The 26,611-nt window shown below is 43.1% G+C and overlaps 1 protein-coding gene across 2 annotated transcripts in view; it reads right to left on the bottom strand.

Annotated features, from left to right (window-relative positions):
- The window catches only part of LOC137625488 (gamma-soluble NSF attachment protein-like), a 196,795-nt gene extending 175,566 nt beyond the window's left edge, over window positions 1-21,229 (bottom strand). For both annotated transcript variants that reach the window (XR_011040860.1, XM_068356401.1), the window contains exon 1: window positions 21,073-21,229. Coding sequence is in view for 1 of the 2 variants with exons in the window: in XM_068356401.1 (XP_068212502.1) it covers window positions 21,073-21,134 (62 nt within the window). In the remaining variant the exon portion in view is untranslated. The remainder of the gene's footprint in view (window positions 1-21,072) is intronic.
- Between the last annotated feature and the right edge of the window lie 5,382 nt (window positions 21,230-26,611).

Below are 26,611 nucleotides of genomic sequence, written 5' to 3'. Positions count from 1 at the left end.
CCTTCTCATCAGTGGGGACGAGGCTGCCGTTGGTTTGAGGCCTAGATCAGCGAGGGCCTGCTTAACAGCCTGGACGACCGCTTTGATCAGAGACCCGAACCAAGGCTGACGGATGACAGACTCGGTGTCAGCGACTCCCGCTGGAGGGATAGGGATCGGGCGATCCTTAGGAGTGGACACCACAGGGCCTGCCTGAAAAGAAGAAGGGAGTTGCCTAGACCTCTCTGAAGATTCTTCCTCCTCCTGCAAGAGCGCTGCTCTGCGCTTACGGGGTGGAGATCGTGACGACGATGATCTGGAAGTACGCGCCGCTCCAGAGGACTCGCAAGGTTGCCCGTGCTACGTCTCTGGCTTTTAAGAGAAACTTCTCGGTGACGCAGGTGCTACAAGCTGGGGTCTGGAAGCGTCAAACGACCTTCACAGCCCACTACCTGCAGGATGTGACCCACAGGAGCCTTGATACATTCTCGATCGGCCCTGTGGTGGCTGCACAACAGCTGGTCTAACCTCAGGCTCCTTAATGGACAGGTAGCAGAAGGTTGAGAGCATTGTTACCCGGTTTTAGTCTACATGAATGAAAGAGTATGTCTGGCCCTTACTTCTTTCTTCATCCTCCCCTCTCTTGGGGAAAGCAGCATCCTGGATTCTCTGCATAGCTGACCTCGAACCTCTGCAGGTAAACCATGCTCCCTTGTGTTCCTAGTATTAAGTTAATACTGTCGTGACCCTATACCTTGACGAGGTGGTATTGGGAACGTCCTAGCCTAGAATTCCATCTAAAGGACTTCAGGTCAACTTCCTAGGACGAATCACACTCCAAACCTCCACACATAAGCTTATGTAGGCCGCACGTTCCTTGCGGAGCAAGGAACTTGCGAGGTGCAGGGACTCTTTTTCTCGAAGTGCTGCTCATTCGGATTCGAGTCCCCGGGTAAAGCCAAAGCCAGTAAGGCCGGGACTTTCCTCCCTACCTAAGGGGTAAGTCACCCCATGTAAATAGCGTGGTTTGTATTTCGGTTACAGAACAAATGACAAATTCGGAGATAATTTGTATTTTTCCTAACCATACAAACCTTAGCTATTTACACATATTTGCTCGCCAGCCCTGTCCCCCAAGGCAAGTCCTACCTCTAAGTGAAGTGAAGCAGTTCACCGGTGTGTGAGGGGGGGAGGGGTAGCTAGCTACCACTCCCCTACCCCCCTTGCTAACTAGCGCGGGGGTAGTTAACCCTCGTTAAAATTCTAATGGCTCGTCATTTCAGCTACGCCGAAAGTAAAACCCCATGTAAATAGCGTGGTTTGTATTTCGGTTACAGAACAAATTTGTTTTAGTTGATAAAGAAATTCAGATTCGCTGTTATTCCTTTCTTAGTTACATTTAATTGTCTTTCAACTCATTGACACTGTTAAAAATCATATGTACTCTAAACACATTTTTGTTTAATCTCTCTCTCTCTCGGAAAAAAAATAATAGACGTCTCTAACACTATAACAGCGAAGAAGAACATGAGAGAGAGAGAGAGAGAGAGAGAGAGAGAGAGAGAGAGAGAGATTTTATTTAAAGAACATGTTAATGATATGTTTAGAGAGAAACAGAAATAGAGAGAGGACTTTTTTAAAAGAGCTTGTCAATGCTATCTTGGTTTTCTTTGCTTCACTTTTTTCTTTCTTTCTGTTCATCACGCTGGCCCTTCTCACAAATGATCGTTGCCAACAATCTCTTTGTCCTTTATCCCTATCAACAAAAGGCATTCTATCACTTCCAGGGTATTGCTACGATGTCTTGTAATAAGGGTGATCCCCTTCGATGGTTTATCTGCTTTAATGGCTGCCTTCTGCTTGATGATCGTCGAGATCATAGGCCTATTCTGGCCATATTGTTTAGCCATATCACTCACATGCACACTGCTCTCATGTTTTTCTATAATTTCTTGCTTCAATTCTAATGAAAGAATTGCCTTCCTTTTCTCACCACTACCTGTACTGAAACTTAGCTTCTTAGGCACAATGATTATAGGTAAAATCAAAAAGGAAATGTGAGAAAGGGAAGAAAATAAGCACTGTTAATAACAGACCAAACAGAGGACAACCACACGATACACACAAATACAGAGAACTCGACGCTCAATGGCGTCCCTCCTACGTGCTGCCATCTACCGGCGTAAACAAGATCTACATCGGATGTTGGAACAATCGTACAGTATGTAGAGGTTCCACTGTATTATTATTATTACTAGCCAAGCTACATCCCTAGTTGGAAATGCAAGATGCTATAAGCCCAAGGGCTCCAATAGGGAAAAATAGCCCAGTGAGGAAAGGACATAAGGAAATAAATAAATGATGAGAATAAATTAACAATAAATCATTCTAAAAACAGTAACAACGTCAAAAAAGATATGTCCCATATAAACTATTAACAACGTCAAAAACAGATATGTCATATATTAACTATAAAAAGACTCATGTCAGCCTGGTCAACATAAAAACATTTGCTTCAACTTTGAACTTTTGAAGTTCTACTGATTCAACTACCCGATTAGGAAGATCATTTCACAACTTGGTAACATCTGGAATAAAACTTCTAAAATACTGTGTAGTTTTGAGCCTCATGATGGAGAAGGCCTGGCTATTAGAATTAACTGCCTGCCTAGTACTGTATTACGAACAGGATAGAATTGTCCAGGGAGATCTGAATGTAAAGGATGGTCAGAGTTATGAAAAATGTTATTTTCCTTAGTAAAATAAATTTTTGAATATACTTACCCGGTGATCATGTAGCTGCAGCTCTGCTGCCCGACAGAAAAAACCTACGGGCGGGATACGCCAGCGATCGCTATACAGGTGGGGGTGTACAACAACAGCACCATCTGTCGAGTAGGTACTCAGGTACTTCTTGTCAACAAGAACCAATTTTCTCCTCGGTCCACTGGGTCTCTATGGGGAGGAAGGGAGGGTCCTTTAATTCATGATCACCGGGTAAGTATATTCAAAAATTTATTTTACTAAGGAAAATAACATTTTTCAATATTAATCTTACCCGGTGATCATGTAGCCGATTCACACCCAGGGGGGTGGGTGGAGACCAGCATACATGTTAACAATAGAAGCTAAGTATCCCGTATTTCATTTTAGCAGTTATTCAAAATAACAAACATAAAATAAATAAGTACCTGGTAAGGAAGTCGACTTGAACTATTACTCTGCCTTTTTAAGTACGTCTTCCTTACTGAGCCTCGCGATCCTCTTAGGATGCTGAGCGACTCCTAGGTGCTGAAGTATGAAGGGCTGCAACCCATACTAAAGGACCTCATCACAACCTCTAATCTCGGCGCTTCTCAAGAAAGAATTTGACCACCCGCCAAATCAACCAGGATGCGAAAGGCTTCTTAGCCTTCCGTACAACCCAAAAACAACAATAAAAAAGCATTTCAAGAGAAAGATTAAAAAAGGTTATGGGATTATGGGAATGTAGTGGTTGAGCCCTCACCTACTACTGCACTCGCTGCTACGAATGGTCCCAGGGTGTAGCAGTTCTCGTAAAGAGACTGGACATCTTTAAGGTAAAATGATGCGAACACTGACTTGCTTCTCCAATAGGTTGCATCCATTACACTCTGCAGAGATCGGTTCTGTTTGAAGGCCACTGAAGTAGCGACAGCTCTAACTTCATGTGTCCTTACCTTCAGCAAAGCAAGGTCTTCCTCATTCAGATGAGAATGGGCTTCTCTAATCAAAAGTCTGATGTAATAAGAAACTGCGTTCTTCGACATCGGTAAAGTAGGTTTCTTAATAGAACACCATAAAGCTTCTGATTGTCCTCGTAATGGCTTCGTACGTCTTAAATAGTACTTAAGAGCTCTTACTGGGCATAGTACTCTCTCTTGTTCGTTTCCAACCAAACTGGACAGACTTGGAATCTCGAACGATTTGGGCCAAGGACGAGAAGGGAGTTCGTTTTTAGCTAAAAAACCAAGCTGTAAGGAACATGTAGCCGTTTCAGATGTAAATCCTATGTTCCTGCTGAAGGCGTGTATCTCACTGACTCTTTTAGCTGTTGCTAAGCAAACGAGGAAAAGTGTCTTCAAAGTGAGATCTTTAAAAGAGGCTGATTGAAGCGGTTCGAACCTTGCTGACATCAGGAACCTTAAAACCACGTCTAAGTTCCAACCTGGTGTGGCTAACCGACGCTCCTTTGAGGTCTCAAAAGACTTAAGGAGGTCCTGTAGATCTTTGTTGTTGGAAAGATCTAAGCCTCTGTGGCGGAAGACTGCTGCCAACATGCTTCTGTAACCTTTGATCGTAGGAGCTGATAGGGATCTTACCTTCCTTAGGTGTAAAAGGAAGTCAGCTATCTGCGTTACAGAGGTACTGGTTGAGGATACTGAATTCGCCTTGCACCAGCTTCGGAAGACTTCCCATTTTGACTGGTAGACCTTGAGAGTGGATGTCCTCCTTGCTCTGGCAATCGCTCTGGCTGCCTCCTTCGAAAAGCCTCTAGCTCTTGAGAGTCTTTCGATAGTCTGAAGGCAGTCAGACGAAGAGCGTGGAGGCTTGGGTGTACCTTCTTTACGTGCGGCTGACGCAGAAGGTCCACTCTTAGAGGAAGAGTCCTGGGAATGTCTACTAGCCATTGCAGTACCTCGGTGAACCATTCTCTCGCGGGCCAGAGGGGAGCAACCAACGTCAACCTTGTCCCTTCGTGAGAGGCGAACTTCTGCAGTACCTTGTTGACAATCTTGAACGGGGGGAACGCATAAAGGTCTAGATGGGACCAATCCAGAAGAAAGGCATCTACGTGAACTGCTGCTGGGTCCGGAATCGGTGAGCAATAATTTGGGAGCCTCTTGGTCATCGAGGTAGCGAACAGATCTATGGTGGGCTGACCCCACAGGGCCCATAGTCTGTTGCAAACATTCTTGTGAAGGGTCCATTCTGTAGGGATGATCTGACCCTTCCGGCTGAGGCGGTCTGCCATGACATTCATGTCGCCTTGAATGAACCTCGTTACAAGCGATATCTTTCGATCTCTTGACCAGGTGAGGAGGTCCCTTGCGATCTCGAACAACGTCATCGAATGAGTCCCTCCTTGCTTGGAGATGTACGCCAAGGCTGTAGTGTTGTCGGAGTTCACCTCCACCACCTTGCCTAGAAGGAGGGACTTGAAGCTTCTCAAGGCCAGATGAACTGCCAGTAGCTCCTTGCAGTTGATGTGTAGTGCTCTTTGATCCGGATTCCACGTGCCCGAGCATTCCCGACCGTCCAGTGTCGCACCCCAGCCCGTGTCCGAAGCGTCCGAGAAGAGAAGGTGGTCGGGGGTCTGAACAGCCAGTGGTAGACCTTCCTTGAGAAGAATGCTGTTCTTCCACCAAGTCAGTGCAGACTTCATCTCTTCGGATATAGGAACTGAGACCGCTTCTAGCGTCATGTCCTTTCTCCAGTGAGCAGCTAGGTGATACTGAAGGGGTCGGAGGTGGAGTCTCCCTAACGCGATGAACTGGTCCAGCGATGAAAGTGTCCCTATTAGACTCATCCACTGTCTGACTGAACATCGGTTCCTTTTCAGCATGCTCTGGATGCATTCTTGGGCTTGACTGATTCTGGGGGCCGACGGAAAAGCCCGAAAAGCTCGACTCTGAATCTCCATACCTAGATAGACTATAGTTTGGGATGGGACGAGTTGGGACTTTTCTATATTGACCAGGAGACCCAATTCCTTGGTCAGATCCATAGTCCATTTGAGATTCTCCAGACAGCGACGACTTGACGAAGCTCTTAAAAGCCAGTCGTCCAAATAGAGGGAGGCTCTGATGTCTGCTAAATGCAGGAATTTGGCAATATTCCTCATCAGTTTGGTAAACACTAGAGGTGCCGTGCTTAGGCCAAAGCACAGGGCTTGGAACTGGTAAACCACCTTCCCAAAGACGAACCTTAGGAAATGTTGGGAATCTGGGTGGATGGGGACGTGAAAGTACGCGTCCTTTAGGTCTAACGAGACCATCCAGTCTTCCTTCCTGACCGATGCTAGCACCGACTTCGTCGTCTCCATGGTGAACGTCTGCTTGGTGACAAAGACATTTAGAGCACTGACGTCCAGCACCGGTCTCCACCCTCCTGTCTTCTTCGCTACTGAGAAGAGACGGTTTTAGAAGCCCGAGGATTGATGGTCCCGGACTATGACTACCGCTCCCTTTTGTAGCAAGAGACACACCTCTTGCTGTAAAGCTAGCCTCTTGTCCTCCTCTCTGTACCTGGGAGAGAGGTCGATGGGAGTTGTTGCTAGAGGGGGCTTGCGCAAGAATGGAATCCTGTACCCCTCTCTGAGCAACTTCACAGACTGTGCGTCTGCACCCCTGTTCTCCCAGGCCTGCCAGTAGTTCTTGAGCCTGGCTCCCACTGCTGTCTGGAGAAGATGGCAGTCAGACTCTGCCTTTTGAGGACTTGGAACCCTTCTTCTTTTTGCCACGTTGACTATCGGCACGGGTACCTCCTCTGCTGGAGGTTCTGCCACGAAAGGGCGGAATGAACCTAGACGCTGGTGTGTCCATCCTAGGTCTAGGCACGGAAGGTAAAGCTGTGGCTTTACGTGCGGATGACGCCACCAGGTCATGGGTGTCTTTCTGGATCAAAAAGGCGGCAATCCCCTTGATCAGCTCTTCAGGAAAGAGACACTTGGATAGCGGAGCAAACATCAGCTCTGACTTCTGACATGGTGTGATCCCCGCCGACAAGAAGGAGCAAAGGTGATCTCGCTTCTTAAGAACTCCAGACACGAAAGAAGCCGCAAGCTCGCCAGACCCATCCCGAATGGCTTTGTCCATGCATGACATGATGAGCATGGCAGAGTCCTTATCCGAAGGGGAGGTCTTTCTGCTCAACGCTCCCAAACACCAGTCCAGGAAGTTGAAGATCTCAAACGCACGGAAAACTCCCTTCAAAAGATGGTCCATGTCCGAAAAGGTCCAGCAAATCTTGGAGCGTCTCATAGCCAGTCTGCGGGGAGAGTCTACCAGACTTGAGAAGTCGCCCTGGGCAGAGGCAGGAACTCCCAAGCCGAGAACTTCTCCCGTGGCATACCAGACGCTAGATTTGGAAGCAAGCTTGGTCGGGGGAAAGATGAAGGATGTCTTCCCAAGTTGCTTCTTGGCCTGCAACCACTCTCCCAGTACCCTTAAAGCTCTCTTGGATGAGCGCGCGAGTACGAGCTTCGTAAAGGCAGGAGCTGCTGACTGCATGCCTAAAGCGAACTCAGAGGGAGGTGAGCGTGGGGCTGCAGACACAAACTGGTCCGGATACAACTCCTTAAACAGGGCAAGGACTTTCCTAAAGTCTAAGGAGGGAGGCGTAGTCTTGGGTTCATCTATGTCGGAGTGTTGATCGTCCAAATGCGCAGCTTCGTCGTCATCAGAGATTCCTTCATCCGAATGCTGAGGAGGAAGCGGCAAAGGAGGAGAAGAAAGCTGAACGGCTGAATCCGGCAGCACGGGTGCATGCGTAGCTGCACTGGATCCAACATCATGCCGCTGCTGGTCAGTCTGAGAGCTGGCAACAACAAAAGCGGAGTGGTGGTGCGTGGTGGGGACTGCCGTGGGTTGCGGAGACTGCCGCATTGCGTCAAAACACGGCAGCTTGACAGCACCTTCCCACTGCTGATGCGGTAGCTCACGCATGTCAACGGAGGGTGCCGCACGTCGGCTAACGTCAACATGCGTCTGGCAGGGTCGACTGCGCATCGGTGGTGGAGCTCTCACAGCCGGAGTGTGGGAGCAGGCAGCCGCAGTGTCAGCTGAGCGCACAACCGTGGCAGGTTGTAGGTTAACGGGTGCATCGTCAACCTTCTCAGCACGAAACTCCTGCATGAAGGAAGCTAGCTGAGTCTGCATAGACTGCAGCAAAGACCACTTAGGGTCTACAGCGGTTGGTGCGGCAACAGACGGAGTGATTGCCTGCTGCGGAACCACTCTACCTCTCTTGGGAGGTGTGCAGTCTTCGGAAGACTGCGGCGAGTCCGAACTGACCCAGTGGCTACACCTGGGCCGTTGGACTCGCTCGGAAGGGACCTTGCGCTTGAGAGGTCGTGAGACCTTGGTCCAGCGTTTCTGACGAGAAACTTCTTCCGCAGACGAGGAATGAATGGGCTCACTCGTCTGTTTGTGGGTGGGACGATCTCTGCAAGATACGTCCGCAACCACTGAGGGTACATCTGTACGCTGATCAAGGCCTGTCGAACCCTTTGGTCCTTCGACATTGCTTCTCCCCTGGGCTTGGGAGCTTGCAAGAGGTCCCGGACTGGGAGGACGACTGGCACGAACAGATGCACCCTCATGCGTAACACTGACACTTTTCACAGCACTTGCACTCACTACACTTCCCACTGCACTTTTCTCCTTCAACTCTTTGACGTCGGCCAAGAGTTGATTGCGGTCATTCGCTAATGACTCAACTCTGTCACCAAGAGCCTGAATGGCACGCATCATGTCCGCCATCGAGGGTTGTTGAGAGCTAGTAGAAGGGTCGGGTGTAACCACTACAGGGGAAGGAATAGGTTGTGGGGCATGGGGAGAGGAAAAATCAAAAGAGCGAGACGAACTCCTCCTGATCCTATCCTTCTCTAGCCTACGTGCATTCTTAAGGAATTCTTGAAAATCGAATTCCGAAAGCCCAGCGCATTCCTCACATCGATCTTCCAATTGACAGGCTTTACCCCTACAATTGGAACAAACGGTGTGAGGATCTATAGAGGCCTTCGGAAGACGCCTAGAACAGTCCCTAGCGCTACACTGCCTGTACTTGGGGACTTGAGTAGGGTCAGACATCTTGAATTAGTCAAAGGGGGAAATCCAAAATCTATCCAAGTCGTCAACAAATAATCCAAAATCTAATCAATAAAGCTTGATAAGGTATTGATGATAACTCCTGTACAGCGAAAGCTAAAAACTAGAGAGAATACATCACCAAAAGCGTGAAAATCAACTCCAGAAACAACAGCGTATCAAGTAGGTCTTGCCGGTGGCACGACAGAGAGAAAATTGGTTCTTGTTGACAAGAAGTACCTGAGTACCTACTCGACAGATGGCGCTGTTGTTGTACACCCCCACCTGTATAGCGATCGCTGGCGTATCCCGCCCGTAGGTTTTTTCTGTCGGGCAGCAGAGCTGCAGCTACATGATCACCGGGTAAGATTAATATTGAAAAATCTTATGCAACATGCATAAGGAACTAATTGAACGATGGTGCCAAAGATTAATATCCAGATCAGGAACAAGAAATTTAATAGACCGTAAGTTTCTGTCCAACAAATTAAGATGAGAATCAGCAGCTGAACACCAGACAGGAGAACAATACCCAAAACAAGGTAGAATGAAAGAATTAAAACACTTCTTCAGAATAGATTGATCACCGAAAATCTTGTAAGACTTTTTCAATAAGACAATTTTTTGTGCAATTGAAGAAGACACAGACCTAATGTGTTTCTCATAAGTAAATTTGCTGTCAAGAATCACACCTAAAATTTTAAAAGAGTCATACAAATTCAAAGAAACATTATCAATACTGAGATCCGGATGTTGACGAGCCACCGTCCTTGACCTACAGTAGACCCCCCGCCATACGACATTACTCCATTCCGGAGTTGGTATCGTAAGGTGAAAATGTTGTATGGCGGGCAATAGAATAGCTAATGCATGCAAAACCCCAGGTAAAAACATTAAAAATTAGTATGCAATTAAATAGTATAGTAAGCACTGTACTACAGTATACTTGTATATAATATGCATGTACTATACAGTATATAATTAAATAACATTACAGGTATAAATAAAAATTATATACTGTACTGTAAAGGAAAAATTATATTTTCATTATAAAATAAATTTTTGAATATACTTACCCGGTGAATATATAAATAGCTGACGTCTCTGACGGCCCGACAGATTCCAAGAAACTCGCAAGCGATCGCCATGAAGGTTGCGGGTGTGCCCACCAGCGCCGACTATCGGCCAGATACCGTATATACTTCTCAACCACTCCAGTTCTTCTCAGTCCGCAGGGTCTCTATCGGGGAGGAAGGGAGGGCCTTTAATATTATATATTCACCGGGTAAGTATATTCAAAAATTTATTTTATAATGAAAATATCATTTTTAAATATCAAACTTAGCCGGTGAATATATAAATAGCTGATTCACACCCATGGTGGTGGGTAGAGACCAGTATTATAACAATAAAGGCGTATATGCTCAAGAGTTTTTGACAAATATTTCATAAAAACAAACTTAAGTATAGGTACCTGGTAAGGAAGCTGACTCAGATAATTACTCTGCCTCATTAGTCCGCTTACCTCACGAAGCCCAGCCATCCTCTCAGGATGCTGAAAGACTCCCAGGAGCTGTTATATCCAGGGCGAACACCCCTATAACAGGACCTCATCAATACCCTTAATCTGGGCGCTCTCAAGAAACAACACTTTGACCACCCGCCAAATCAAAAAGATTGCGAAAGACTTCTTAGTCTCCCGTACAACCCAAAATAAGATTAAAAATTTCAAGAGTAGATTAAAAGGATATTGGGATTAAGGGAATGTAGTAGTGGTAGAGCCTTCACCCACTACTGCACTCGCTGCTACGAATGGTCCCAGTGTGTAGCAGTCCTCATAAAGAGTCTGGACATCTTTCAAGTAATATGAAGCGAATACCGACTTGCCTCTCCAAAAGGTCTTGTCCATAATACTTTTAATGGATCTATTTTGCTTAAACGCTACTGAAGTTGCTATCGCTCTAACTTCATGAGCCTTGACTTTAAGTAAATTACGATCCTTCTCACTTAAATGAGTGTGCCTCCTGAATCAAAAGTCTAATAAAATAAGACCACGCATTCTTAGACATGGGCAAAGAGGGCTTTTTAACGGAGCACCATAAAGCCTCTGAACAACCTCGTAGCGGTTTAGTTCTGGATAAATAAAATTTAAGAGCTCTAACGGGGCACAGCACTCTTTCAACTTCATTCCCCACAATCTCAGAACGACTGGGGATTTCAAATGATTTAGGCCAAGGACGAGACGGAAGTTCATTCTTGGCCAAAAAACCAAGTTGAAGAGCGCATACTGCTTTATTAGCGGAGAAGCCGATGTTCTTGCTAAAAGCATGTATCTCACTAACCCTTTTAGCCGAAGCCAAGCTCACCAAAAAAAGTGTCTTGAGGGTAAGATCCTTCAGGGAGGCTGAATTTAATGGTTCAAACCTGTCTGACATAAGGAACTGTAGGACCACGTCCAAGCAGGAGTCGAAATATGACGCTCCTTGGAAGTCTCGAAAGACTTAAGCAGGTCTTGGAGATCTTCGTTATTAGAAAGATCCAAACCCCTATGCCTGAAAACAGAAGCTAACATGCTTCTGTAGCCTTTAATGGTGGATGCAGAGAGGGAGCGACCGTTTCTCAGATAAAGCAGAAAATCCGCAATCTGCGCTACAGAGGCACTGGAAGAGGAAATAGAGGAGGACTTGCACCAGTCTCTAAATACCTCCCATTTCGACTGATATATCCTGATGGTAGAGGATCTTCTAGCCCTCGCGATCGCTCTAGCTGCCTCCTTCGAAAACCCTCGAGCTCAAGAGAGTCTTTCGATAGTCTGAAGGCAGTTAGACGAAGCGTGGGGAGGCTTTGATGAAATCTCTTTACGTGAGGCTGTCGCAAGAGATCCATCCGCAACGGCAGACTTCTTGGAACGTCTACCAGCCATAGAAGTACCTCTGTGAACCACTCTCTCGCGGGCCAGAGTGGAGCAACCAACGTCAACCTGGTCCCTTCGTGAGGTGAACTTCTGCAGCACCTTGTTTAGGATCTTGAAAGGTGGAAAGGCATAAACGTCCAGGTGAGACCAGTCCAGCAGGAAAGCGTCTATGTGGGCTGCCTCTGGATCTGGAACTGGAAAGCAGTAAGTCGAGAGCCTCTTTGTCAGTGAAGTCGCAAAAAGATCTATGGTGGGTTGACCCCATGTCATCCATAGCTTCTCGCACACAGTCTTGTGCAACGTCCACTCCATGGAGATGACTTGTCCTCTCCTGCTGAGGCAGTCCGCCAAGACATTCATTTCTCCTTGCACAAATCTCGTCAAAAGAGAGATGTTACTTGCCTTAAATGGAGTTCCTTCTGATCCGTGGACCAAAGACCCGAGCATTCCAGACTGTCCAGTGGAGCTCCCTAACCCAAATCCGATGCATCTGAATACAACACATGGTTTGGGTTCTTGATCGCAAGAGAAAGACCTTCTCGAAGTCTGATGTTGCTGTCCCACCAAGTCAGACATGTCTAGACTGAGTTGGAGATTGGGAAAGAGATACTCTCTAAGCCCTTCTCCTTGTTCCAATGGTTTAGGTGAAATTGGAGAGGGCAAAGGTTGAGTCTCCCCAGAGAGATAAACTACTCCAGCGATGAAAGAGTTCCCACGAGGCTCGTTCAAACTCTTACAGAGCAACTGTTTTTCTCTTGCAAGTGACGGACTTTTAACAGAGCTTGTTCCATTCTTGTGGGAGACGAAAAGGCCCGAAAAATCCGACACTGTATCTCCATTCCCAAATAAAGAATAGTCTGGGATGGAGTACTGTAAGTTACGACTTCTCTACGTTCACTATGAGACCTAGCTCCTTGGTTAGGTCTAATGTCCATTAGAGGCTCTCCAGACAGCGATTTAATGACGACGCCCTGATTAGCCAGTCGTCAAAATAAAGGGAGGCTCTGAATCCTCAAAAAATGTAGAAAGCTTGCTACATTTTGCAAGGGCCTTGTAAAAACAAGAGGAGCAGGAATGAGGCCGAAGCACAGTGCTCGAAATTGGTACATTACTTTCCCGTCCACAAACCTCAGATGTTGTTGAAAGTTTGGATGAATCGGGATGTGGAAGAATGCATCCTGAAGGTCGAGAGAGACCATCCAGTCGCCTTCCCTTACTGCTGCCAAGACAGATTTGGTAGTCTTCATCGTGAACTTTGTCTTGACAATGAACACATTGAGCGCACTTACATCTTAAGTACTCCTGCAGTGAACGTGGCTGCCAGATCCTTGGAGCCATCCCTGATAGCCTTGTTCATGCATGACATAATTGTACAGTACAGCAATACATGACAGCTGGAGAGACCTTCTTACTTAAGGCTCCCAGGGACCAATCCAACAAATAACTACTTCAAACGCTCGAAAAAAAAACTCCTAACAGGAGATGGTCTAGCTCTGAAGCAGACCATAAAATCTTGGAGCGTCTCATGGCTAGACGACGAGGAGAGTCCACTAGGCTTAAGAAGTCTCCCTGGGCAGAGGCAGGTACTCCCAAGCCGAGAACTTCTCCTGTGTCACACCAGACGCCCGAGCGAGAAGCTAATTAAGAAAGGAGGAAAAGCAAAAGCAGACTTTCCTAAACTTCTGGATTCCAACCAGTCTCCCAGTAAGAGCATGGCTCTCTTGGAAGAACAAGAGAGAACTGACTTCGTAAATGTAGGAGTCGAAGAAAGTCATGCCAAGAGTAAACTCAGACGGCGGAGCAGCCGTTACAAAACGAGTAGGACAAAATTTCACTAAAGAAATTCATAATTATAAAACAAGGGATTGTTGGACCACCCTAGGTTACTCCTCTTCTGAAAGACTCCCCAAAGGTACATTAGTTGAAAGGGGGTCATCAACTTCTTCAGAAGGCACATCATCTGATAAATCTAAAGTCTTGCGAGAAGGAGATTTATATTCAGAATGACGTGAAGGAAAAGCCTGACAGGCTACATCAACTTGTATATGAACAGAAGTTAAAGTTGGAGGGTCGATGTCACGTTGTGACTGCAGAGAATGTTATTCTACTACACGTCGTGACAGAAGTAACTGACGTTCAAATGTCCCGTAGTAACAGCGGTGACTGCTGTTCGATGCTATATCGTGATTACGATGACTGACCCTAGACGTCACGTCATGTCTACGGTGTCTTCCGCTCAACGTCACGTCGTGTCTGCGGTGTCTGCAGCTCAACGTCACGCTGTGACTGCGGTGGCTGACGTTCAAAGCGATCAAAGTTACATCGAGATTTATGCTCCGCATCTCGTTTAACAGCAAAGCTGTCACTAGGGATAACGTCAGCGTGGCGTAACAAAGCTCGTTTAGAAGGTTGAAGACCCGAATCACGTATCCCAGAACCGTGACGTACAAAAAGCAAAGGATCCTTTCGCACAGGAACAGGATCGTAAGCTTCTATTAAAGAAGAAAGCTTTACCAGCATATCTTGCAAAACACTTAACTTCGGATCAACCTGTGACTGCGGTGGCTGACGTTCAAACGTCACGTAGTAACAGCGGTGACTGCTGATCGATGCTATATCGTGACTACGGTGACTGACACTCGACGTCACGTTGTGTCTACGGTGTCTACCGCTCAACGTCACGTTGAGTCTGTGGCAGAAACGTCTGTACATGAACGTCATCGCTATGAACGGGACTCTCATGATGACTACAGCTAGAACGTTGAACTTGTTCTGAAGGAACCAATAAACGTTTCAACCGTCTCGAAACCTTACGCCCAGGCTTTTAAAGAGACGAATCATCGGAAGACGAGGAGAAACTTCGTCTCTCCTGTCTTATGGCAAGGACGTGCTTGACGAGCAACGTCTGATACCTTTGAGGGAACGTCTGTTCGTTGGTTTACACTCCTCACTCCCTTAGGTCCTACGACATTCCTTCTCCCTGGTGCAGGGGAGCCTGAAAGAGGTCTCGGACTAGGCAAGCGACAAGCACGAACAAACGAACCCTCCGCAACACAGAACATGTTTTTTTTGCACTTACTTCACTGATATCGCATTTTTTAATAATTTCACATTAGACATGAATAAAGCTGATTTCTACCTAAACCACGCAATTCTCCCTTAAATCAAAAGGTTAGAATTGCGAAATGAGTCGTATAATGTAAGCACATTAGTACAAAATGAAACACACATGCAAAAATCAATAAACATATACATATATATCGAATAAAACGGAAATATATAAAGTTAAAAAGATCAGTGACTGGGGATGAGACTAAAAACTAGTTCACTAAGGACTACGTTTTCAATCTCTCACCGTACAGTGCCTTGGGATGAGAATAAAAACTAAAACGTTTTATCATCTCTCCCCGTACAGAGACTTGGGACGAGAGTAAAAATCTGAATCGAGAACAACGTTACTCGCTCTCTCTCTCTCTCTCTCTCTCTCTCTCTCTCTCTCTCTCTCTCTTGTCACTCACAAGAGAATGGCCCACTCACTCTTCGTCAATAACAGGCTATTTGACTAAAGGAAAAAACTGAAAGGACTAAGAAATTGAAAATTAACATGTTCCTTCAAATTAGTATCTAAAAAACTTCAGTTTGAAACAAGAATGAACAAAACGTCAAAATCGATTTACTCTTTCTGCAAAGTGAAACCGTGATTCTCTCTTTCTCTATCGTAACGATAGAGCGCAAACTGCGTAGCATAAATAAACCAAACGTTAGTTCATCTTTGAAAAACAGCACGAAGAATATTCAAAGAATAAATTTCTTAAAATATTTTCTAAAAATATTCATCTCATCACTCTTACAGAGCAACTGTTTTTATCTAAACAAAAATAAAAGTTGAATGGGCTCAACGCTGTTTAACTTCGTTTTCCAAGTCAGGACCGCCTACAAAGAATAGGTAAAGGCCGCATATAAACAAAAACATAAAATTTATCTCGATGTTTAGTATAAATGGAAAGCTAATCGAAGAGGCTAGATAAATGCGGGTGAGATATAAAATATATAGAGGTAAATCTATAAATATCAACAATAATTTATAAAGTGATAAAATAATTACTAAAAGCCTTTAACACACTTCCGTACACTGAGGGAAGGGTCGGCCATCTTTTCTCTATGGAAAAACCAGAGCGAGATTAAAAAAGCAAGGGCAAAAACTTTTCCTCTCCTTTCAAAAGCATTTCTTTTGAAGATAGTATTGAATAATCCAACACGGCGAAAGCAATAAAACCAAAACCAAGAACTTCACCAATTCGGTAGAAAACTCGAGGTCTAGAGCGAGCGGAACCAATGTTGTCGGTGACACCGACAGAGAAGAACTGGAGTGGTTGAGAAGTATATGCGGTATCTGGCCGATAGCGGCGCTGGTGGGCACACCCGCAACCTTCATGGCGATCGCTCGCGAGTTTTTTGGAATCTGTCGGGCCGTCGGAGACGTCAGCTATTTATATATTCACCGGCTAAGTTTAATATTTAAAAATTAAATTCTATTTACCTTTGGAGTGACGTGACTTGAGCTGGTAGTGGGTGGAGACAGAGGGGGGAGGAGATGGTAGATATAAAAACGTATCAATGCTAATTATGTTATGTATACTTAATAATAAATTTATTCTTACTATTAAACACTTAAAATTAAAAAGGCTTTTTTTTTTATTATTTTTGTCTTTTGAAATTTTCTTTATGATTTTTTTTTAGAAATTAAAAAATTACTCTTTTTTAGCTTTTTTAATAGAATCACTTATCATCTTTGCTTTCTGACACTTCTCTTTAGGAGAAATATCTATCCAAAGAAGCCTGTTTCTGACGACTCCTCAAAATATTTATAAAATGACTCATACACTTGTCATTAACACTCTCCAGAAGACGACCTGTGTGAAGTTTTTCTGGGTGTTTTTTTTTTAATGAATCTCGTAAGGTTTTCATACCAACCGATAGCTTCCCTTATTTCTGCCAATGTCATTTCTTCAGTCTCAGCCCCGTCCTCGCCACCACTACAGCTGTGCTCTTCTTGAATGATGGTCAACTGCATTGCCTCCAACTCCTTCAAGTCTTCAGTTGTAAGCTCCTCCCTGTGCTCCTTGATAAGGTTATCGACGTCAGCCTCATCGACAATAAGCCCCATGCACATGCCTTATTCGTATTTCTTTAATATCTCCAGCTTCGTTTCCATAGTAATCTTCTTCTTACTTTTCCCTTTAACATCACTAGCAATCTTGGGACCCATGGCTAACGAATTAAAGTTGGAATTAAGCACTAAAATGCACAAAAAATACGATATTGCAAGCACTCACACGAGATCAAGTCTTTACGAAATGCACACGAGATTCTGAACTAAATGCGCGATTAACAAAGAGAGACTGAGGCAGCATCTCTCTCAGGCATTGTAGGAGGGATTTCGGCCAATAGCGTATCGGCATCTTAGTGATACCATGACGCCGACCAATAGCAGACCAGCTTCTTAGACACGTATGCAGTGACGTATGAGCGTGGTGGTAGGAGAGTGACTCGTACAGTCGTACGCGTAAAAACCGCCAAGTTTGAATTTTGGAATTCGATACCGTAAAGTGGGGAAAATGTTGTAACGAGGGGACGAAAAAACATCGTATTCCACACCGTAATGTGAAAAAAACGAAAGCTGGGGATGCCGTACCCCGGGGGTCTACTGTACTTACAATCATACTTTGAGTTTTATTAGGATTCAACTTTATACTCCATAATTTGCACCATAGCTAAATCTCTATCAAGGGATTCACCAACCACAGATCTACATTCAAGGGATGGAATTGATGCAAAAAGAGTAGCATCATCTGCATATGCAACAAGCTTGTTTTCAAGGCCAAACCACATATCATGTGTATATAGTATGAAAAGTAATGGGCCAAGAACACTACCCTCTGGAACACTGGATATCACATTCCTATACTCACTATGGTGCCCATCAACAACAACTCTTTGAGATCTATTACTTAAAAAATCAATAATAATGCTAAGAAACGACCCACCCACTCCCAACTGTTTGAGTTTGAAAACAAGGGCCTCATGATTAACACGGTCAAAGGCAGCGCTAAAATCAAGGCCAATCATAAGAACTGCCTGACCACAATCAAGGGATTTCTGTACAGCATTGGAGATTGTAAGAAGGGCATCACATGCTCCAAGGCCTTTACGAAAACCAAATTGCAAACTAAGGAATAGACGATTACCTTCAGTAAACCTATTAAGACATTTTGTCAGTAGATGTTCAAAAACTTTAGATAATATGGGAGTTATGGAAATTGGGCGGTAATCAGTGGGACTTGAGCTACCACAAACACATTTACATAGAGGAGTAACATTTCCAATTCTCCAACAAGTGCTAAAAGCTCCTCTTCTTGCTAACTTGCGCAAAATAACAGATAACTTTGGAGCTAAGAAATCTGCTGTCTTTATAAAAAACAAAGGAAAAATGCCCTTTGAGTCTCCACCTCCATAAGCATCAAGGTCCATCAACAGAGCTTTAATCTCACGAGATCGAAAAGCTAAACTAGTTAGTTTAGCCTCAGGAAAACAGGAATGAGGAAGTTCAAGTTTTTCATTACTCTGTTTACTGTCAAAAACATTAGCCAACAAGGTTGCCTTTTCCTTTGGACAGTGAGTGACTGAGCCATCTGGTTTAAGTAAAGGAGGAACTGTTGCATCTACACCAAAGAGTGCAGATTTAAGGGTAGACCACCATTTATGTTCCTGAGGTGTACCAGAAAGGGTTTCTTTTATGGTTAAATTGTACTCCTTTTCAGTTGAGGCATAAACTCTCTAAGCAAAAGCTCAAAACTGAGTATAGTTGTTCTAGGTCAAATCTGATCTGTTACCCTTCCAAAGATGATAGGCCTCCTGCTTCTCCAAATAAGCACGTCTGCAATCATCATTGAACCACGGTTTGTCCTTCACTTGGTACCTTAGCACACGAGAAGGGATACGCCTATCAATTATGTTAACTAGATTCTCATTCAAAGGGACAACAGGATTTACACTACTATAAAATTGTGACCAATTCAAGCACAAAAGATCATGCAAAATCCCATTACAGTCTGCTTGGGATTTCATATAAATTTTACAAGAGTATGATATATCAGAGATAGGCTGCTCAGTCTTCACTACTAATGAAATCAAGGCATGATCAGATGTCCCGACTGGAGAACCAACCTTACTAGTTATAACGCCAGGGGAGTCAGTGTATAGGAGGTCCAAGCAATTACAAGACCTGTGATTAGCTTCATTTATGATTTGCTCACAGTCTGATTCAGAGGCAAAGTCTAAAGCTCTTAAGCCATGGCGATCGGTAGGAGAGATAGAACTTAACCACTCCCTATGGTGGGCATTAAAATCACCAACAAAGACAAAAGAAGCCTTTCTATCATCTTCTTGTATCTTAGCCATAATGGTAAAAAGACAATCGACGATAGAATAATCCATGTCTGGATTCCGATAGATGGAACACAAATAAAAGTTGTTATGCCTGCCACAAACTTTTATTACCTAAATCTCATGACAACCACACTGATAGCAGGACTTATGAGAAGCAGGGTACTCAGTCCTAATATATACTGCCATTCCCCTGGCCTTAGGGATGGCATCACGTTTCAACATTATTGGCTTCTTAAAACCAGTTATAAGGAGCTCAGATGAGTGCCTCATATTAGAAACCAAAGTTTCTGAGCACAAAAGAATATCATACTGTCTGGACGCAACTGTAAGGTCTTGGATATTTGCATGAAGACCACGAATATTGCAATACAGAAGACGACATTGACGAAATCTAGGACGTACTGGTCCCGGATTTCGCTCAATGTCTCCAGACAGCATAAGAATTAATAGAAATAAAAAAGACATCATACTTAAAAAGTAGACTAACAAGAATTATAACAAAAACAATATGTACAGAATTATAAATAAAGTGATTGATGAAACCCATAGACTATAATAAAAAGTCAGAAAAACTGGTCAACATGGAGGAGCCGATACACCATGCAAGGCTAAATACCCTCCAGGATAGCCACTTCAACTGAAGGGAGGACAGTAAGAATGGTTTTGAGAAGAAAAAGAATCAGAAAAGGAAAAGACAACCTCTTGTTAAACCACCAGGCATCCCTGGCCCTTCTATTAAGCCTGCCCAACACACCATTTCAAAAAAACAAGAGGAAGAAAAAAAAAATAAGAAGATAGAATAGTGTGCCCGAGTGTACCCTCAAGCAAGAGAACTCTAACCCAAGACAGTGGAAGACCATGGTACAGAGGCTATGGCACTACCCAAGACTAGAGAACAATGGTTTAATTTTGGAGTGTCCTTCTCCTAGAAGAGCTGCTTACCATAGCTAAAGAGTCTCTTCTACCCTTACCAAGAGGAAAGTACACTGAACAAATTGCAGTACAGCAATTAACCCCTTGTGTGAAGAAGTGTTTAGTATCACATGGTTGTCAGGTGTATGAGGAAAGACGAGAATATATAAAGAATAGGCCAGACTATTCTGTGTAAGTGTAGGCAAAGAAAAAATAAGCCGTAACCAGAGAGAGGGATCCAATGCAGTTATGATCCACCCACCAACAGTGTGGTTTGTCCCAATAAGATCACAAAATAGCCAGCAGACATCCATTTCTTATAGCAAATTCTAATTTTCACAGAGGGTAAAGTATCATGTATGAAAACTAGGAGCCTTTGTATATCAGCGGCCAGTTCCTCCGGCATGAATTAAAAATGGGCATCAACTACCCTAAACTTTCCCCCCCCACCTAACCTACAAGCCATGTCCTTACCTACTTACCTTACGGGGGGAGGGGCCCGTTAGGGCCCCTGCCACCCCCGTTACACTGCCGTGTTCTAAATTAGTCATAATAATACATTCAGGTGGCCGCCATCATACATACACCCCTAAACCAAAAATGGGTAGGACAAATTAACAATAAGGCACACCATAGGTCAACATAGGCTAAAGAAAGATATGTAGAATGGTTTGGCTTTTGGGTCACCAAATTGATGAAAAGTCATTTCATAACTCGTAATTGCCAAAAAAATGACATATCGGATTTTAAAAAGAATGATTGGCGTTGTGTAAAAAGATCTTCTAATGCAACCTATGATAGTAATCTAAATTAGATAATCGTCACTCTCGAGTGTCATTACGATCACAAATAATATGCTAGTCATACAAGGCTAACGTAAGAGCTCATAAGAAACGGTAACAATAAACAATTCCTATTTTAACAGCAATTATTTTCTATTGATATATAAATGTAACTATTGAATGATAATTTTCTCTCTGTATTTACCTCTTTTCAGCTTCTCGGATATGAGCAAGAGCTTCTTCGATTTTCTTCTGAGTTGCAGCCATGTTTGTTATGATCGTCAAACACCAGCAAAGAATTTGATCATCAATGGTTACGTTTCGTTCATCGTAATATTTTTTTCGTTACTGAACTAGATTTATAAAAATTAAAATGACCAATGCTGTGTTTGAAAATAAGATAAGTATTTTTAAAACATTATTTCCATGTATAGCAAACGAAATGAAGAAAGAATAAATGGGAAAAGTTATACAATTTTGTGTCTGGTATTACTTGTATGGTAGAAAATGATTCTGAAAGGACTACAGATTTCATGAGTCCTTATCTTTTGACAGTTCTCTCACAATGCCTGACATGCGCAAAACGTGCAGTAGATAATGTATAATGAATGTTGTCACAACTACAATGACAAAATCAGACGTTAAAAAGTCGCTAAATTGGCGGCAAAAGCTGAAAAAAACGTATAGGGTATTTTCTTTCAGAGTAAATACCTGCAACAATAATCAAAGAATGAAATATTGCAGTACACTTCAGCGACGAAGACAAGCTCACTTCTTACAGTGCAGAATACCAAAAAGCTTTTTATTGTGAACAGTAGGCTTTGGGAAATATACTACAACATTGCAAGTCTTTGGTAATGCTAATCATGAAGATTGTTCTAGAAATTAGGTCGATGAGTGTTAAAAACTCCTTATTTCATAAATATGAATATTTTTTAGTGTTTTAACATGCTATGTTTTAGCAAGGTTTGCATGCTCTGTGGCGGGCATATGAATGTATTCTGGAATGCAACTGGCAAGCTGAAATTGGTTCCTTGGCATAACACTTGGATTGGCTAGTAATAATAATAATAATAATAATAATAATAATAATAATAATAATAATAATAATAATAATAATAATAATAATAATATCTTAGGTTACTCGACATATGAACATCTGGCTAAATCTCTAAAGATAGAGTTTCCTGAGTCACTCCTGTATCTCTTATTAGGGAACTTTTTCAGCTAAACACTAAACAGTTTCACCAAATGGATAGTCTAAACTTTTAGCATTTTATATTTCAACTCGCTTTGTGAAGGATTATTTACCTAAACATTTTTCTTCTTCATTCTCAGGAATCTTCTGTATCCACGTTTCAATGTGAATTGGAATGTAGCCATTTGTAATTTGAACACAATACTCACCAAAGTTTATGAACCAGGGTGCCAAACTTTCAGAGACTTTTGGTCTCTGGGTTGCAATCTGTCCCTGTGCTCAATTAAGATACCAAGAGCTAATGGGAATCATCATCATCTCCGATACCTATTGACGCAAAGGGCCTCTGATAGATTTCGCCCGTCGTCTCTATCTTGGGCTTTTAATTCAATACTTCTCCATTCATCATCTCCTACTTCGCGCTTCATAGTCCTCAGCCATGTAGGCCTGGGTCTTCCAACTCTTCTAGTGCCTTGTGGAGCCCAGCTAAATGGAAATCAGTTTAGGAATGATGTTTTACTGGAAAATATCGGGAAAATGTTTTGTTTAAACAAACTTCCATTAACGTATAATAGCCTTTTCATCAGAATTTTTTTTTATTAGAGTATAAATTGTAATTTGCCCACATTTGATAGTTTTCCACAATTTTGTTTCATTTTTTTCAGAATTTTGTGACCCCAACGCTAAATTCGATTGTATTTGGAAGTTTGAATACGGTACTGTACTTGCATAGATATTGCCCGTCACTGTACTTGAATATCATAATGTTTTGTTGAATAACAATATTGCTAAGTATTATATTTTCTTTGAGATTTATATGATTGTATTATGTCAAAAAGATAGTATCGTATTTTGATACATGGTATATATATATATATATATATATATATATATATATATATATATATATATATATATATATATATATATATATATATATATATATTTGATGGTTCGTTTTGTTGTAATTAACCAAGGCATTTAGTGTAAAGTTTAGAGGATTAGGAATCGACGATATTTATTAGTTTAGGGCTCAGGACCTAGTTAAATAAAATGGGTTGTGCTTTTTTTCTAATTTTGACTGTAAAACACGTTTTCATTATACGGTAAGTGAGTATTTGTTGGAACAACATTATTGATGAAATACAAAGATAAGGATTTAAAGTAATATTTAAGACACAACTATGAATGTATGTGATTGTATGTATGTGTACAAAGTGAATAATAATGTAGAAGTATTTGATATTGGTCCATCGTAACCCCAAGTCAATAACAACGTGTCATTAACAGAATATACAAATAAAATTTAAGTTAATATAATCTACCGAAGGTAAAACTTAGAAAGTTGCAAAATATATATAAAAAAAAAAACATTGATAAGAGGTGCTGCACATCTAGATGGAATTACCACTGACTTTTGAAGCAATAACGTCGATGTTCAAATGATGTTATGACTCACCAAGCTGTCACGGATGAATGTTCATATAATTTAAGATGGTTTACGTAGCATAGCCAAGCGATCAAGAAAATAGGAGACTAGTTACTGAAGGATTCAACTTCAAGGCAAGGTGCACCTCGATTATGGGTTCCACAGCCTGAAATATGTGGCACTAAAATTATTTAATAAGCTACCTCTTGGAATTAGGAAGGCTAAGGACATAATGTCATTCAAGAGGAAACTGAACTCTTCTTATTTCAGGCGTCAGCCGAAAATTAGCGCGGACTCAATTCAGTCAAAACCACAGCGAAGTGAAATGGCAACTTGATACTGGAAAGTCTTCCAGCAAATTTTCATTGGGTACAAATATTTCTGTTAAAACTTAGAAATCCAAAATATTTGTTTCATTATTACTTGTAACCTCATATCAAAATCATCCCATTTATGCAGCTAAATCATAAGCTATTTATTTTTCTAGTAAATAGCCCTTGAAACAATAATGGATGTAAAATTATGAAGCTATCTAAATCTCTACGAAAAAATGATTGATATTATTATTATTATTATTATTATCCTCCTCCTCCTCCTCCTCCTCCTCCTCCTCATCATCATCATCATCATCATTATTATTATTATTATTATTATTATTATTATTATTAGTTAAGCTACAACCCTAGTTGGAAGAGCAGGATGCTATAAGCCTAAGGACACCAGCCGGGAAAAATAGCCCACTAAGGAAGGGTAACAAGGAAATAAATAAGCTACAAAAGTAGACTAGTAATGAAAAACTAAACTAAAATATTATAAGAACTGTAGCAGCATTGAAATAGATCTTTCATATATAAACTATAAAAAACTTCAGGCCTTTTGACGTGCCCTTAATGGAGGCGTAAAGAGGGCGAAGAGTGGCGGTGATGATTGGCAAGAAACAGTGATAATAGTTGATCATGCCCAAGAATTCTTGCAGTGCTTTGATAGTCGAGGGTGTGGGGAAGTTCTGTACGGCTGGTACCTTCTCAGGGAGGGGATGGACTCCTTCAGGCGTGATGGGGTTTTTTAAGAACGATACCTCTTTTGCGCCAAAAGGTGCATTTGTCATACTGGACTACAAGGCCTTTCTGTTGCAGGCGGTCGCGCACGATGCGTAGGTGACGGAGGTGTTCCTCTTTGGAGGAAGAGAACACAAGTATGTCGTTCACTAACATACAAATAAAGGGAGGTACACTAAGATGCCATCCATGAGGCGTTGAAAAGTGGTCCCAGCATTATGAAAGCCAAATTAGGAGTAACTGAAGGTGTAGGCTATATGCCAAAGGTGATGATAATGGCGGTCTTGGGGATGTCTTCTGGGTTCATGGGCACCTGATAATAACCCTTCAGAAGGTCGAACATGGAAAAAACTTTCGTTTTGTGCAAGAAGGAGGTCACGTTGACGATGTGTGGGAGGATGTAGAGATAAAGTTGTGTCTGCATGTACAGGTGCCTGTAATCACCGCACAGACGCAGAGAGCTATCTTTTTTTCAGGGCGATGTGTCAGGTAACAACCATGGGCTTGAGGCTGTTTGGTATGGGCCCATTTCTTCCAATTCAGCGAACGTTTGTTTAGCGGCTGCCAATCGATCCGGTGCCTGACGCCTGAATTTGGCGAACGCTGGGGTCCCCGTTGTTTTGATATGATCATAAATACCGTGTTAAGCGGGAACTGTGGGCGAAGTTCTGGACGGAAGACTTCTGGGTATGACGTGAGGAGGTGGGTGTAGGCATCCGTGGGTGCTCTGATGTGGAGAGCGAGGTCGGAGGGAGCCGGTTGAAGAGGTGTCGACGAGCAAGATTCTGCGTTGTCTAACCGTTGGAGAGCAACATCAACCAGGAGATGGAAATGTGAGAGGAAATCCGCACCGAGGATTGGCAATGTGACGTCGGCAACGAGGAACTTCCAATGATGTTTGTTGCTTCCAAACGATAATGTGAGGTTTTCGTAACCATGGATGGGGATTGCAGATCCATTGGCTACTACCAAGCAGACGTCAGCAGGCTTAAAGGTTAAAGGTGTCTATTTTCAGTTCTAGTTTCATCAGAATAGATGATCTCCAGAACGTCAGCCAGATAAACCAAACCCCCACTGCAGTGCCAAACCACAGCAGTGGCTTACCCAGTTAATAGTTTAAACTTACAGTCTAAGGCGGGGATCAAAATCTGCTGCCATGCAAATGCTAGGCAAACACATTACCACTGTACTAGCCAGGAGGCTTAGACAGACTATGCCATGTCTTGGAGAGTGCCCTTGGTAGAAGAGAACGGCAAGCACCCATGTCTACCAAAAATCACACGCCCATACCTGCATCATGTATAAAGAAAAGATTAGTGACAGGGTATTTACACGTTTTTTTGGCCACTGATAACCATTCGTACATTTGTTCGCAGTAACCCCGAATCTGGTGTGGCAGTAGCATAAATGCCGCCGATGGGCGTCAGTAATTGTCTTTAGAGATCATTGGTTGGGGCGTGAGCGAGTCGTGGCATATGTGGATAATGGGCGACTTTTTCGCCGGTCCAGTATGTCACGGGTGGGCATCTGTGTCTTACTGCATTAACGTCAGCTTCGGTCAATGTTGGATAGTTGTCCTCTTCGTCAGGAGTGGATGCGTTGATGGAGGTTTTGAGGGTGGTTAAGTGGCTGTCCATAAGGGCATCAACTCTAGTCATCAGGTCCTTCGTGGGCTAAATATTGACATCAGGCATGGCAGCGTGTACAGGTACGGGTAAGCGTCGTACCCAAAGGGCATGAAATCAGTTCACCTTTTAAGGAGAGCCGTCTACAGCAGGTTGCAGATGAGTGATACAGGTTGTTTCCCTACGGAGTAGCAAAGCCTTTTGGTGCCCCCATTGGTTGTTGAGAAAGCTAATCGGAGATTTCTGGGAAAGTGTCCTCGGGGATCGCCTTGAGGTGCTTGAGCGAGTTAGCCTTTGATGCAGAATTGGATCTCTGAGCGCTAACACCAGGAGAAAGCTGCTGTACTGGCGAAGGGCGGTAGTTTCATGGGAGTGGCGTTAATAGGAGAGTCAGGGTCGGAGGGCGGCATCATCAAACAGTAAGACACGGCAGT

The sequence above is a fragment of the Palaemon carinicauda genome, chromosome 2, assembly GCF_036898095.1.
Source record: "Palaemon carinicauda isolate YSFRI2023 chromosome 2, ASM3689809v2, whole genome shotgun sequence".
NCBI lineage: Eukaryota > Metazoa > Arthropoda > Malacostraca > Decapoda > Palaemonidae > Palaemon > Palaemon carinicauda.
Note: the sequence above shows the minus strand (reverse complement) of the source record. Positions and strands in the feature narration are given on the sequence as shown.